This window comes from Elaeis guineensis, chromosome 5, assembly GCF_000442705.2.
Source record: "Elaeis guineensis isolate ETL-2024a chromosome 5, EG11, whole genome shotgun sequence".
Classification (NCBI taxonomy): Eukaryota; Viridiplantae; Streptophyta; class Magnoliopsida; order Arecales; family Arecaceae; genus Elaeis; species Elaeis guineensis.
The window spans coordinates 43,370,202-43,386,023 of record NC_025997.2 but is presented as its reverse complement, the minus strand read 5'-3'; the positions used below and the strand labels follow the sequence as shown (position 1 = coordinate 43,386,023).

Below are 15,822 nucleotides of genomic sequence, written 5' to 3'. Positions count from 1 at the left end.
TGGAGGGCTCCAAAAGGAGCTTGACTAGCTTGGGGGACTATAGCAGTTCCAACTACGCCCTAACCTAGGCAAGGAAGTGAGGCCTCATGCGGCCTTCTGGGAAGCGAACGTAGGATGTCCCCTAATGCTACCTTATGCTTGGCGATGATAACCTTCTTCACCAATGCTTTATTAATCATATCTGTAGAGATAAAAATAAAGTCAAGAAAAGTTGGTAACAATTTGAAGAATCAAAAAAATAGAAAAACTCTTACCCTAAAGCCATGTAGGGCTTAGCATGATATAAACCAATGTCTTACTTTAGGGTGGTGACTCGAATAGAGTTAGATGGGGCAGATTGTAGCAGGTTGAATTAGATAAAGCTACAAAAATTATTATATCTATATATATAAATCAAACAAATAAAAAATATAAAAATAAATTTTTATATTTTATATAATATTAAATAAACTAAGAGTTGAAGATATATAATATAACAAATCAAATTTTCAACAATAATACAACAAATGAAAATATCGTTCTTTAGAAAGTCAAAACTCCGTTAAAGTAAGAACAATAATGAACCAAGAAAATTGGATGACTAAGCATGTATCTCATTGTCCTTCACTTCATTAATTTTTTTTTCAATTAATAAAAAGTTTCTTCTCCATTATCATCATAATCATAAAGGATAGTTTGAATTGTAGTACCTTATGGGGAAGGGAATCACCCACCTAGGATTTGCTTTGGGTTTTCGAATCAAAATCTATCCCCACTGCTGACCCTAAAAGGATTGGATAAAATCCATCCCATTTGTATTGAGTCGGATCAGATTGGATCGGGGACCTAATGTGTGAGCTTAAATCGCCACCCTTAATCCAAACAAATAATGAAATACAAATATCTAAATACAATTCAAGTAAAAGTAGATGAGAGAAGATGTATTTGCTAAGATTTGAAAAGGAAATTAGTTTAAATGAGAGTTTATGCAATGACTTAAGAAAATATTTAGAGCAAAGGAAAAGGAGGTTTATATAATTTGGAATTTTGGGTCAAACTAAGTCGAGCCCATTTTTGTTGATCCAATTGGACTTGGATCACATATAGGCCAGACCATGTCAAGTTAGGCTAAAAATATAAGACCCAGATCTAACCCAGAATTTAGATCAAGATCGACTTTGTGAGCAAATCTAATCCATGGATCTTTTAATATAAGTGGATCAGGTCTAGATACGAAGATCTAATTTAATAAATGAAAATAGATGAAAGGAGATGTAGTTGCTTAGATGAATAAAGAGGAATTTATTTAAATAAGAGTTTATTCAATGAATTAGGAAAAGAACTAGAGCGAATGAGAAGGTTTATATAGCTTTAGTTTTTGAATCAAGCAAAATTGTGCTCCTTTTTGATCCAAATTAGACCCAAATAATATATATGCCTAGTCAGGTTGGGCTGAAAAATACGAGACCTTGAATTTAAAATGGGTCCAATTTTTGAACACTGCTCAATCCTTGGATCTTCAAATATGAATCCAGCTAGATCTATTTGGGTTAGGATCTAATTGGGTTATAGGTCGACTTGACTCATTTGCAGCCCTACTTGGATATGTAAAAAGGCCCCCAACACCAATGTTAGAAGCCATTAACTAAAGCTCTGAAGTACCATAAGAGCTTGAAAATTCAGACCTGGATCAATTGATCCTCAAACTGCCAGAAAGAAAACTTCATCACTCCCAACATTCCATAAGCAGGTTTAAGGAGCATTCTTCAAAACTACACTTTGCCTTTAGTTTGCTTGAGAAATGCATAAGCATTACCATCATCTCATTGGTTACTGCAAACTAAAAACAAATCCATAGCAACTTCTCACATTAATGTGCTCAATGGAACAAAATATAATACGAATAAGACCAAAGTTCATCAATGATGTTTCTGGGACATGTGACTTGACTGGAGGTTTTTTATCCTTTCTTCTTGGGTAGCAGACTGAAACAATTGGCTTCCATCATTGAACCAAAGGAGATGGTTCACAAAGTAGCACATAACAATGCTATAATACCAGCATTTGTTTATAATACCAGATTGACAACAATGTCTTTTCCTACCACTCACCTATTTGCATGACATCACCTGTCATACTTGCAAATTATGCATAATATGCTATTCACAAATGGAAACAAGAAAAGATAACTGATTAGATATAAATATAAAAGTTTTAAATAAAATAATCAAGTATAGAACTGTATATATGGAGAACAAGCCTCAAAAGTATGCAGAATACATGATCATATTTACAGCAAGTCCGAGGGAAGAAGCCATGTTGATTAAATGTTATATCCTAGAAGGGATCATTGGGGTGGTGTTTTGAAGATAAGCAGCTGCGGCTGCCACTCCACTTCCAAGCTTGACTGGGTAGCCGACATCCTTGAGTATCATCTCTACTCCACTAAGACAGCCCAGCAGTTGCAGCTGCAGAATTTAAACAAAGGTTATGAAAAACTTTCTCTCCAATTAGTCTATCTCAAAAACCAAAACTGCTGATTGACTTCTTAGCACAATAATGAAATATTAATGATACTTAGAATTTATTACCAACAAATCATACTTTTTAATTAACAAATAAAATCTAAAGTTATAGTGATATTTTTCATTTTAAAGTCTACCAGTGTTATTTAAGAAACTAAAACTTCAGTTCTAATCAGTTTCTGATTCAACCAAACTTTGCGCAATTATATCAAAGGCCTAAGGAGTTGCAAGACAAGTTGAATATACCCCATATAGTGTCTGAAAGAAATGAAAATTCATTTCTCTGAAATGGTATACATATTTTTCGAAACATTGTTCATTCGAGAAGATTCAAACTACTAAATTAAGCTCTGGATGACAATGATCACGTGACAAAATCAAAAGAAAAGCATAGCATTGGGCAGAGAATAGTTTTAGAAAAAGTAAAATACTAGTGTAGCATCCATTGATTGGTTGGAGAAAATATAAAAATGGTTTAAATCATATAAATAACTAATTGTGCTACACTTTATCAAGGTTTAGGGGCAATGAATTGATGTTAGGTTTAGGGACAATGAATTGATCCATTGCACGCTTATTGACCTAAAGAAAGCTGTACAAGCTAGGATTTACTATCTGAACATGTCATTTTATATCTGATGACCCATCACAAAAGAGAGAATGTTTAGCAAGAAAATATAGTTGAGCTAATGTCAGCAAATGATATGGAAGATTACTAATTGTCAGATCCATAATGGAAAATGATTACTTAAAAAATATAGGAATGAAGAAATTCTAAGTGTTATTTTTAGGCATTCAGGCTATGATCTCTCCTGCAGAAGTAGCAGTGCTGGAAGAAATTATGCATGTGAAAATATGATGGTGATGAACAATAGTCTCAAATTTTTCACATGGGATAGTCCATTCCTAGAATCCAACACTTGGATTTGCAGTGAGCTGACAGCACCATAACAAGCTAGAATATGATATAAAGGAATTCTCAAAACCTTTGGTTCTGATAGCTATACACATCAACCATCAATAATGTGAAGTTCCAAGTGGAGGGTTTAACTTCAATGTTTATTTTAAGATGATAAGTCGAAGATATATATGGAAAAAGACCAATTGTAAACTCATAGTAATGATTTCTGTGCTTGTAAACTCATATTGGAAAGGGAAAGACATCAGGATGCTTCTTGATTAGCAGAAATTACTCTAGCACAGTATGCATTTATTAGCATATGTCAATCCACAAGAAATAGATATATGCCTTCTATGTCCATAAAAGAACAAAACTAAAGAATGACCCCTATATTGGACAGAGATGCTAACTCACAAAAGGAAATTGAGATTTCAATCCATTTCAAAGTCTACCTTCATAAAAGCAATTGTATTTATTTTATAGGTCCTCCAAATATGCAAATTTACTTGAAAGAGCAAAGAAAGAAGAGCATACCTCATTGACATTTCCTAGATGTCCTATTCTGAACACCTTTCCTGCCACTTTGTTCAAACCCAAACCTAAGCTTAAATTGTATCTCTTCCATCCCCTCCTAACAACATCAGCACTGTCAATATAAGGTGGGACCACCACTGCAGTTACTGTGTCACTAAACCATTCATCCTTCTGTGTGCAGTTCTTCAGGCCCCAAGCCTCGACAGCGAGTCTGCATACTCAAATTGTGAACAAAAGTAGAATTTGTTTATTCACTTTTGAGAGAAAAAGCATAAGCCAGAGAGCTTCATCAAATGTAAGAGCATAGGATGATGATTCAGGATTCAAAAAGATTTCAGATACATATATACTTATATTTTTCATAGCAATAAGTGTAGATATACTACTGTTTTTCTGTCAAAAAGATTTCCTCATTTTTAAGTCATAAAGATTTTCTTATATTTTTTGTCATCAAACATAAATTTGATGACAGAAAAGTCTACATTATGATCAGATATGTGCTGCTGACCTTGTTGCTTTACCCAAACGGCTGTGCCTTGCAATCACATTATCAAGTCCTTCCTCGAATATAAGATCCAAAGCCGCTCTGAGCCCATACAATAGTTGAATGGAAGGAGTGTAAGGCCAATAAGTTCCCAGTTTGTAGAATTTCAAGTAGTCATTCCAGTCAAAGAACACTCTTAATGATTTGGCCATCTTAGAGGCTTCCAATGCTTTAGGGCTAGCACAGACAATGCCCATTCCAGTAGGCAAAGAAAGAGCTTTCTGTGATCCAGTTAATGCTACATCAACTCCCCATTCATCCATTCGAAAATCAAGAGCACATATTGATGACACACCATCAACAAGCAACAGTGCAGGATGCCTGTACTCATCTGCAGTGCCATATTGGTTGCAAGAGAACGTTAATTAGAAATATGAATTTCATCAGAGCAAGCCTCACCATGCGGAGCAAAAAATTAACACTAAAATAAGTTGCAGAAACAGGGTCGAAGCTATGCATATTTTCCTGATACTATATAACATTTTAAACCAAAGTAAAATAAGAAAATGACCTCAGCATTATTTAAACTGTATTACATCATTCCTTTGTTTGCTTGCTTACATTTAACACATGATACAACATGTTTATAGAACTAAAAACAAAGAAGTATGAATCTTAAATCAAGTTTATATGATATAAGGAGAAAAAAAGATCCATGCCTTCATGAAAAATTCCAAGACGAGCACTCGGAATTCAAGAATTTATGATAAATATTCAATATTTGCATGCAACTATCACAAGTTTCTAGAATAAAAGCATCCAAATCATGCAAATCCATGTTATAGGAGGTCCAATCTACTCCACAAATTTCTCCTATTTCCCTAAAAAGTCATTGCCCCAGCTCACTACCAAAAAGAAAAAACTTTAATTTTTTTTTTAAAAAAAACTTGATGATAATCACCTTTGGCCTGATTTTTTTTTGGAAATAAAGACTAATATTTCCAATTTTATCAAAGCTTGCAAAGTCTGAGTTTAGTGCTTTCTAAAATTTAGATGATGAAGATACGACAAGAAAGATACAAATTACCAATATAATCATCAACATTGGTGAAGCTTTAGATGCAGTTGGAATGTTATGGTTTTGGTTTCCAGAGTTCTGCTGGGAACAGCAAAAAAGGTCTGTTTGTGTGTGTTGGTGGGGATGGGAGGATGGTTGTAGGGTTGGTGGAAGAAAGAAAAGAAAAATAAAAAAGAAATATTTGGGCATCTAAGATGAGAAAAGTTGAGTTAAATTGAGGCAAACCAAGAAACAATTTGAAAGTTTTCAGCTGCTGAATTAGGGAAACCACCAATTTACACAGATTTAGTTGGAATTGGCTAGAGATCAATATTAATTATAATTATTGGTAAATTTATGGGAAAAAGGCTGAGAGTGGGGACTACTGTTTAAGACAGTATGACAATGTGAAACATCAAAAACCCAAATACTTCAAACTTCGAGATGTAAGCATTAGCTTAAGCACTATCCCCATTTTGTCCCATTTTGCTACACAAGCACTGTCCTCTATTCAATGAAGGCACCTTTATTGATAGTGAATTCTACATTGACCAAGTCTAGATCGTTTGCACTGATATATTTCTTCAGTCATTTTCAGACATATCAAAGTATATTACTCTTCTGATATAATTACAACATGTAGGTTGACAAATTTCAGAATATTTGCTTCAGAAGTTTTCTAGGTATTTCTACTTCACAAGCACTTTGCAAAAGAATATCTTGTTGATCCTCACATATAACCAGCCCAAAATATGCTTCCTTCTCAGGTATTTTGTTAAAGGATTTAATGATGGTCTAGTGATAATTTATACATTTGCTGCATATTTATTTAGAGACATCTATTAAAGCCTCAAAACAAACATTGTATGACATGATGATCTAGGGTTAATAATCTTTCCACAAGCTATCAAGGACTTGCACATAACCAGTCATTTTGGTAATCCTTCCCATCTACATCATGTATTTACCAATGTATACTAAATCACAAAATGATTAATAGCTCTGTTGCTTGTCAAGTCGGGAGGAGCTAACAATCAGTCTCCCTAAAGCTCCCCTTTCTTTGGTAGAAACTTTCTCCTAATTTGGTTAAAAACATACAAAACTTGCTTCCATACGCATCACATTTTAAAATAAACAATATTCACGTGACCAATCTATGTAATAGTTTTGCAACATTTTGAGTTAAAAGTAAAATCATTTCAATGGATCAAACTAGTTTATTATGCTGCAAGCATGATTCCTCAAGAAAATAGAATATATCACTTAAAGTGGGCAACCATATAAGCAAGCCATGAAACATCAACACAATTTCAGGTTAAATGTGAATAAATTCTTTGCTTACCCAGAAGGTTCCTTACGGCTGCCAAATTATTGGTGACTCCAGTTGCTGTCTCGTTGTGGACAATACAGATGGCCTTAATTGTGTAAGCCCTGTCTGCTGCTAGTTTCGTTGCCAGTATGTCAAGATTGGCTCCTTGTCCCCACTCACCACTTTCTATGACATCAACATCAAATTTGAGTCGTTGTTGCTGATCAATCCAGAGAAGACTGAATTGCCCAATGAGAAAAGACACAATTCTGTCACCAGGCGACAATGTGTTTGTTAATGCACTTTCCCAAGCTCCAGTACCTGGATGAAGACACCACATCAATACAGATGGACTATGCAAAAAAAAGATATAATCGGAATGCAACCTTGTAAGAAGTATAAATATCACAGGATTATCTAAATAAATATATTCAAATACACAAAAAAAGTTTTTTTTCTTTTTTTTTTTCAAGGGGAGTGGGGTTAGACACCATTAAAAAGATCTCTGTGGAACATATAAATATTACTGTCTTTGATAGGTACAAGAAGATAAATATACTATATTATGGGTGAGCAATATTATAATGTAAACTGCAGTGATATGTCAGAATATATGATTTTATCTTTTGACATTATTGCATTAACAAATAAAACTTGGAAAGACCCAAGCCATTTGGCTTAGTTTGGAACCATTCTAAGGATTCTATATCAAAAGTGAAGCAAGTAAACCTTACGGTCTGCATTATTGGTACCTTACATTGACATGCACATTTGCTCCTTGAAGCAATTCTAGAAGATTGAAGGAAACCAACAGCTTAACAAGACTATGTTTTGGGAAAAAAATGTAAATATAAGCTTTATAAAGCAAATATCAAGTTTTTGAATGACCGATATCAATGAGATCTTCTTAACAAAGCGTGATACAACAGTTACCCAATAGTTTCTAATGTTATGCTAAATTAAACATAAGAACTTCCAAAACAATTAACCTTATTTTAGTTATAGATATGATAAATTCAGTGACCAAAGGGATGCTTCTTGAAAGAAAAATGTATCGACATATTAAGTGGAGAGCATCAATAATTAAGATAGTTGGAAGATATCTATCAATATCTCAGATTTCTCTGGATCTGTTTAAGGGTGACGATCAGGTCAGAGCTGATGTATTGGGGTTAATGGTCCTATATAAGCTGGGCAAATTGGCTGCCTAGCTTTTTGGTGGAAAGCTGGCCCACTTGGACCAAATCACCATTCAACAAGTGAAAGTTTTGTTTAATGTTCAATTTATGTGGGACTAACATTACAGTCTAAGTGATAGTAGGCGATTGAAGCATTAAAGTTCAGTTCTACAATCCAAGTCTGAGCTCAGATATATATGTTTTGGAGTCCTAGTTATTGTTCACAGTTTAGTAGAAATTTACTTCTTTTAAATTGTTTTTCCTGGATGCTATTTCTTAAATGTTCGACAATGTACAACTAAAGACAGCATACTACTCCTTGATGTCTTAAAAATGGTGTATCCTACTTATATCAGCCAAAATGGTCGATATCAGGACAACTTTTTGGTATCTGTAGTCAAAAGCCATTTTCTTTAAGTTACATCATGTTGACTCTTAACCAGTCCAAGCATTACACATTACCAAGCTAAAGACAACTTTATGGTATCTGTAGTCAAAAGCCATTTTTCTTTCAGTTGCATCATGTTGACTCTTAACCAGTCCAAGCATTATACATTACCAAGTTAAAGACATTTCTAGTGAAGGCAGAGTGTTAGACAAGGTGTTAAGGAAAAAAAAAAGTTGTCTTTTCATATGTTTGCCAAATTAGTAATGGGTGCCTCATCAGATATTAACTATTGCTGAAAAATACAAAGGCCCTTCTCTGCATTAATACATTTTTCTCTTAGATGGAAGGCAACCATCATTTGGTAGGTCATATTGCAAACATGCAATGAGAAAAAGTTCAGAAGCCTAAATCGGTATGAGAACACCAAGAAGAAGTCCTCTTGTTATTTCGATATATCATGGCATGAATGACTACTTAGCAGTGCTCATGGTGAGGCTTTTCCTGTGGTGCTTTTTGTAATTGTCCCAAACAGACATTGAAGCTAATAGAGCATACCTGAGAATGTTGCATACACTAAATATGGAGCTTGGGGAATTTCAGGCATAAATACTGCAACGATTGTGCTTTTAAATGGTTCCAATCTACAAAGTCCTTGACATCATAGTTTTTTAAAAATGAATACTGTCTGTCCAATTGCTGGCTTATTTATCCTTTGTGAGTTTCAAACCACTTTCGATGGAAACTATGAAAATTTACAAGATCTATACAAAGTTCGAAAGAAAACTCTGATGAACTGAAAAATGCGACACATCTTCAATTATGAAGATGGAGAATGTAAGAAGAATCTGAACATTAACTGATATTATCTCTGACACATGCAACAAACCTGGAAAGAAGTACCTGTTGTGGGAATTAGAAAAGGAGTTCCACTTGTCGTCTTGAAGATTTTCTTAACATCCTCAAGAAGAGTCTTTGTCAATGCAGGAATGGCCGGGGACCTGTAATCCTCATTGTTCCTGTTCATGGCCCGTATCACAGGCTCCGGGATATTCACAGGCCCTGGAACAAAGAGATGGTTTCTGCCAGGTCCATATACATAATCCATCTTTTCTTGTATGTTCAAGTTGACTAAAGATCGGTCGCTCAGCTCAACAAAGCTATCCTACAAGAAATCATGAAATCAAACTCCGCTTAGCAGTGCTTCTTTCTTCTCAGAATGATGATTACCAGAATGCTCAAGGGAAAAGAAAGGTTATAAAAGTGAGTCAGGGTTCAATTCAAGGTATAAGGATTTAAATCTTTCCAAGGACCATTGTGAATAAAAAAATGACCATAAATACAGATTATGGATAAAAAAATCAAACTATATTAGTGTTATATATGCCAAAAAAGAAGCTAGTATTATGAATCACAGTATGAAAGAGCGTCTAAACTCGAGCACCATCATCAGATTAGAGGAAGAGAATAGAGGGACAAAACAAGATAATTAAGAAACTATTACTTTGCAATAATTGCACCCATAATTGCACACCGTTAAATAATTCAGTGTTTCACAAAAGCATGAAGCCCAGGGCTAAATGGCAGCACTAAAATGAAAATAAGCAACTTGGGGGGGGGAAGCTTACTAAGACGTCTCTAAATTATGTGCAAAAGACATCTTTATTCTCTCAGAGTGGAACAAAACCACGGAGAATTCATATATATGTACCAGGAAAAAGGAGAGAGGTTTTTTGAAAAATAAAAAATAAAAGAATACCTTTATGTTTCTTTCTTGCCCTTTTAGCTCGGCAACCTTCTCCAAGGATAACGCCGGAAAGCTTCTTGAGAGCTTCCGGCTTTCGTGAGCCAGATGGAGAGAAGATTGGTGGAGGTATATATAGGGAAAGACCAAATGAGATAGGGTGGCGGGAATCATGGGAGCGAGGGAGGCCAACGGTCGGCATCAGGATCCCACGTGTCAGATAAGAGAGCTCGGCTTGCTCCGAATCGTGCGGCGGAGAGAGAAGAGCCCCAAATAAAACCATATACACGCGATTAATTTAAAGGAAATTTTAGTTTATTTTGTTTGTATTCCGAGTGGGAGATTAGGATGAGAAAGCTAGGGAGGAAAAACACTCGTTGGCGTGGAAAAAGCTGCGACAGCCACAACAATTTTCTTGCCATATGAGTACTGCAATGGAAGTGGAACGGACCAAAAAGGATCCCATCAAAAATTTTTGACCGTACCAGTTTTATGATCAAGTTATAGGTTTGTCTTCGTATCAATTAGATTGGTTGGCAAGATTGGTAAAGTTACCGAATAGGACCGACAACACTATTTAAAATTTACTATCTCAATAAATTAGATGGGTTTAGAATTTTTAATCATCAGAAAAAAAAAAGCTTGTGGTCTAAAACCTTCTTTCATTCTCAAAAATAAGATTTGAATTTATTGCTTAACTAGTACTATAAGTATATAAAATATACATGAGAACTGATCAGTCTCCTTGCAAGCTAGAACTGACTTGGAGAGAATGTTGCCTATTTTACACAGTCATTTGAAATAGGCTTGGATTGAAAACATACAATATACTTCAAATATGGATTGTGTTGTCTAGAATTTCATCTCGAGGTCGGATTGATTAAAATTGGATGGCGACGGCAGGACCTGCAAAGAAACTCTTCGACCGAAGATAGCTCCGGCAAGAACCTTCTGATGCTCTAATCAAAATTTTAGACAACAGACGGAAAGAAGTGAGCATTTGGAGAAGAAAAGATTTCATACCTTGGAGATCCCCTATGGACCTTTATTTATAGGTAGAGGCTGAAGAGCTTTGAGAGAAAAGAAGAATCAGGCGATTAACCTTGACTTATCTGGAGAGATACGGTTGTTATCTTTTTCTTTATTTATCTATCCTTGCCTATCATGTCATGGTCGTTTGAAATTTAAAAAAGATGCAGAATTTTCAGATCAGATTTGATCCGGTAAGGGGGATCTAGGATCGGGTCGATAGCCAAGCAAGGATTGGAGTTACTGAAGTAAGCAAATCAAAAGTGATCGACCAAGCTTGTGGTACCTTTGTGTCTTCGTATACCTCACGTCTTCAGCCAATATGAAATTACCCCCAACATAAGCCCCCTTACTCTTGAGTCTGATTCAAAATTGGAACGAACGAAAGGAGTACTTCAGCTTTATCGAAGACATACCATGTCTGTAGCTCTCGATGAGATGAAGGGTCACATCATCTCGGTGTTTGTAACTTCTTCATCATCGAGGTTTTTATCGGCTTTATTCATTGAAAAGTGAGGGGTCTTCATGAGTTCTGTAGGTTACTCTTCATTTGTTGCCAAAGTCGACGGGTTGAAAAGCCTTATAGATTAGTCCTTCGAAAGTCCTTTTAGGTTAGCCTTTATTTTTCAATCGATCAATATCTTCATAAGCCGTTGGTTCTCTGAAAAGCGAACGGCCTTTGAGGTCCTGTAGGTTAGCCCCTTCTTCCCAACTGTCAAAGTTTTTTGCCCATGTTAAGCTTTGGGGGTCTTTATAGATTAGCCCCTACTTCTTGTGTGATTAAAATCTTCAAGGGCATTAGTTCGGTGAAAAGCGAGCCCAGCCTTCAGGGGTCCTTATAGGTTAGCCCCTACTGGTTAGTCACAGAAGTCTTAAGTTATTGATCATATTTCTATCGGTTTGCCTCTAGTTGGCTTTCATTGGTTGACATTCTGAAATTACTTCATTTTGACTTTTGGGAGCTCGATTTCAGGAGATTGTCCTTTGAGAGTTCAACTTTTAGGAGCTCATTTTTAAGAGGTCGACCTTTTGGGGAGTCGATTTTTGGATGGTCCGCATTAGGAGCTCGGCCTTCTCAGATTGGCCTTGGGCTTCATTTTGGCATCAAGTTTTACTTCAACCTTAGTCCCTCTTGGCTATTGGCCTTTTGCTTTGATAGCTCAATCTCGATTTGCTTAGATTGATCCTCTGATGACTTCAGCCAGGTGATGTTAACCTTTTAAGGCTGGCTTTTTAAGGTTGGCCCACTAATGATATAGGCCTTGAGCTATCTTTACTTCAACTTGGTCTTCACCTCATTTTTGGGTTTGATATCTACCATGGCCTTGTTTAATTTTTGCCTCGGCTTATGTGCTTCAAGGACCTATTGTCTTGCAAGAAGAAAAGAAAATATGATAGTGGATGAGGGCTTAAGAACCTCTTACCATGAGAGTTTTTTATTTGAGAGCCCTTGGGTTTTGCTTACCTTTATCTTATTATTTTTCTTGGCTGGGACTTGATATTTACTTCGATTTTACCCTGTTCTGTGCCTTGGTCTAGCTTTGATTTTAGCTTTTGATTCTGACTTCAGATCAGTCTTGATTTGAACTTCAGATTGGCTTTGATTTTGACTCAGATTAGCTTGGATCTGGCTTCGAATTGATCTGATTCTGAACTTTAGATTAGTCTGGATCTAGCTTTGGATTGGTCTGGATTTCAGGTTTGAATTTTATTTTGGCTTTGGATTCCTTAGCCAGTAGTGCCCCACCATCCTCCCCCGAATCAGGTTCACAATTGCTCCCTTCTCGAGATCTTGTGTCACTTGGAACACCTCTGGAGCATCGGCTCCATTCACTCGAAGAACTCATTTGCGAACCCTATCCTGCTATCATCAAGGTAGAGTCCCAGCTCCTCATGCTAGTAACGCCAGTTCATGCACTGGTGCTAGAGGTTGATCGGGTCCTTCTCGATGGCCCTTACCTTCTTCTACTGGCGATGCAATGGCGCCGGTGCTATCCATGGATTGGGAAAGGTTCGCGATGAACTGCAGTGGTCGAGCATGGTAGAGGCAATGGAGGGACCGATCGACAGCGATATCATATCCTGATGGAGTGACTTGGGAGGAGGGATTGGCAGGGGCGGAGATTGGAAGAAGGTGAGCAAACACCAGAGATCGAAGTCATGGGAGTAGAGGAGGCACGGAGACGATAAAAAAGGGAAGCGCTCATGGTTTTGTGCCCGATAGCAGTAGGGCATTGAGCTGATTCTTGCCAGTGGCCTCCATCCTCTTGAACTAGTCCTCGGACTAGAAGTCCACGGTGACAGAGTGGATGAAGCTAATGTGGGTGCTGAAGCCGTGCATGCTTGCCAAAGCACTCGAGGAATATGAGGACGGCATGGGAGATGGAGACCATTGTGGTTCTTCTGCGTGCAGCCCATGCACGTTTTGTTCCCCACTTGGGGCTAGGGCTCGTGGAGATGTCGTGGGACCGTGGCTGCCGCCATCTCCACCCAAGATCAATCAATCTGGAGGGAGAATCAGATCAAATGCAGAAAAAGGAAAGGAGAGAGAGGGAAGAGAAGAGACCTGGATAGAGAGGTTTGGCATGCATGGGGTAGACCGAGCCCACAGGTCCGATTGGGCCAGATGTGGCTGTGGGTGGCTTCGATGTGGCCAGAGGCGAGGCGCACATGTGGATGCTTCAGAGTCTCCCACGAGTGGCTTCAACAGGGATGAAGGGGCAAGGTAACTTCAAAGCCCGAGCCTGAGAAGGATCTATTAGATGTATACCCTCGAAGCAAATCTTGACTGACACATATTTTTATCTAAGAGATATTTTGTATTTAACGGGCAGTCTTTATAACTAATCATGTCATATGTGTCCATGATTTATTCTACAAATTAACAAAGATGATTTTTTATATTCTCAAGGTGTTGAGAATTTGAGACATACATCATTAGTGGTTAATTTCTAAATACTTCCGATCCAAGGATCATTACAGAGGACAGTGATTAATCCATTCAAGATCGGTGTATGGATCACCTCTCTTTTGGATAGATGAGTCTCGAGTCTGTGGTGTGAAGACACTAAGATGAGAGTGCAGGTGGTTGTTAGAGAATCACTTATACTGAGCGTGACCAACACGAAAAACTACTTGGATGTCTACTCACTGGTCAGTAATTTTCTCGATGCTGCAGTGGTATGTCTGGTCCTTTGATCTGTGGTGCATTGGCTATTCACAGTGAGGCTACTTAGTTTAACTATACGTTCTCTTGGTCTCTAGCCATTCGGATCCTTACAGTGTATGTTGGCTATTGTAGATTCAGGTTCACTGTTTAGAGTAGGATGCACCTAGATAGAATCTATCGATCTGGATAGAAAAGGAGTAGTTCTACATGATTTGCATGACTGAGTTTAGGAAGTCTCTAACCAGAGCAAGTAGGAATACTAAAAAAGAGTTTTCACGAGATTCACAAATAAACTCGAGTCGAGCCAATCTAGCATATGACTGACGATGGGATTTGACGAGTTCTCCATGACCTCCATCTAGTCGGGACTCACGATAGAGGGACTGTATCACATGGTAACTGCACCTAGAGATTCTTTTTTCTGTTGCCACTATATGCTGCTAGATGTCACTGGTGGATCGTGAAGACTCACTAGGATCATTTTTGGATCAATAATCCTTATTGAGATGAGTTGAAATCGTTTCAATCCATCGAAAAAAGTTTCAATAATACTGTGATGGAGATCATGGTATGTCTCATCACTAGATAAAATAGAATCTGAGGGATCACACACAAAAGGAGCATGATCTGATCAATAGTTTGGATCATATTCAAATTATCGATCGGATTGATAGTTTGAATTTTAAAAACTACTAATTTATAAGTATTACAGTTTTGGCAGCTGCTAATTGTTAGCACAAACTTAATTGTAAGTGTTGTGATTTAATTGGAGTTGATTAAATTATGGATCAAGTTTTAATTAATTTAAATCAAATTTAATTTAATTAGATTTGATTTAATTTAATACTAATTGGGTTCAATTATCCAAATCAGATTTAGATTACAATCTTGATTGGATCAGGTTTAACAGCCTTTCGAATTTGATTCGATTCGGACTCGATTTGAACTTGATTTGGACTCAGTTTGAATCAGATTAAATCTAACTCAAGAAGCCCACTCTTACTAGGCTTCTCTCTCTAAATCTCATGCAGTAAGAAGAAGGGCACATGTGGAGACGCGCCTCCTTTTCTTATTGCACGCATGAAAGATAAGGCACCTTATCTAGGATTCTCTCTCTCCTTTGATTCATCCTTTCTTTTGAATTTGATTTAAAATGGAAAGATATTATAGGAGAATCTATTTTGGGCATGGGATGTTATTTTTGTGTGACAAAAATATTATGAAAAGGGGGCGTGCGCTGAAGTTGTGTGTGAGATAACTTTCTTGCCGCTTCTCTTATCTCGACGTATCTTATCCCTTCCTTTTGATATGAATGCCCAAGATCAAATGAGATTAGATCTATTAGGATGTTAGGGAGTGGTTGGGCATTGAGAATTTTATTTTGTGTGATAAAATAAAATAAGAGGGAGAGGGTGTGCGTGAGATATAAAATCAAGTGCTCCCTTCTTGCCGTGTGAGTGGTTCTCAATGCCTCTTCCTTCTTTCTTCATCTCCATGCTCAAAAAAAATCTAAGGAGATTAGATCTAA

At 36.9% G+C, this 15,822-nt stretch overlaps 1 protein-coding gene across 2 annotated transcripts; it reads right to left on the bottom strand.

Annotated features, from left to right (window-relative positions):
• Nucleotides 1-2,172: 2,172 nt before the first annotated feature.
• LOC105035354 (serine--glyoxylate aminotransferase) lies at nt 2,173-10,267 on the bottom strand. 2 transcript variants are annotated; one of them, XM_010910901.3, is made up of 6 exons: nt 10,112-10,267; nt 9,256-9,517; nt 6,823-7,110; nt 4,448-4,814; nt 3,940-4,150; nt 2,173-2,447 (listed from the first exon to the last, which is right to left on the bottom strand). In XM_010910901.3, exons 2-6 carry the CDS (start codon nt 9,458-9,460, stop codon nt 2,310-2,312), a joined length of 1,209 nt encoding a protein of 402 aa, XP_010909203.1. In that variant the 5' UTR covers nt 9,461-9,517; nt 10,112-10,267; the 3' UTR covers nt 2,173-2,309. The 2 variants fall into 2 exon arrangements, with proteins under 2 accessions (XP_010909203.1, XP_010909204.1); XM_010910902.3 differs by having other exon boundaries at nt 9,256-9,512; nt 10,112-10,215.
• Nucleotides 10,268-15,822: the final 5,555 nt, after the last annotated feature.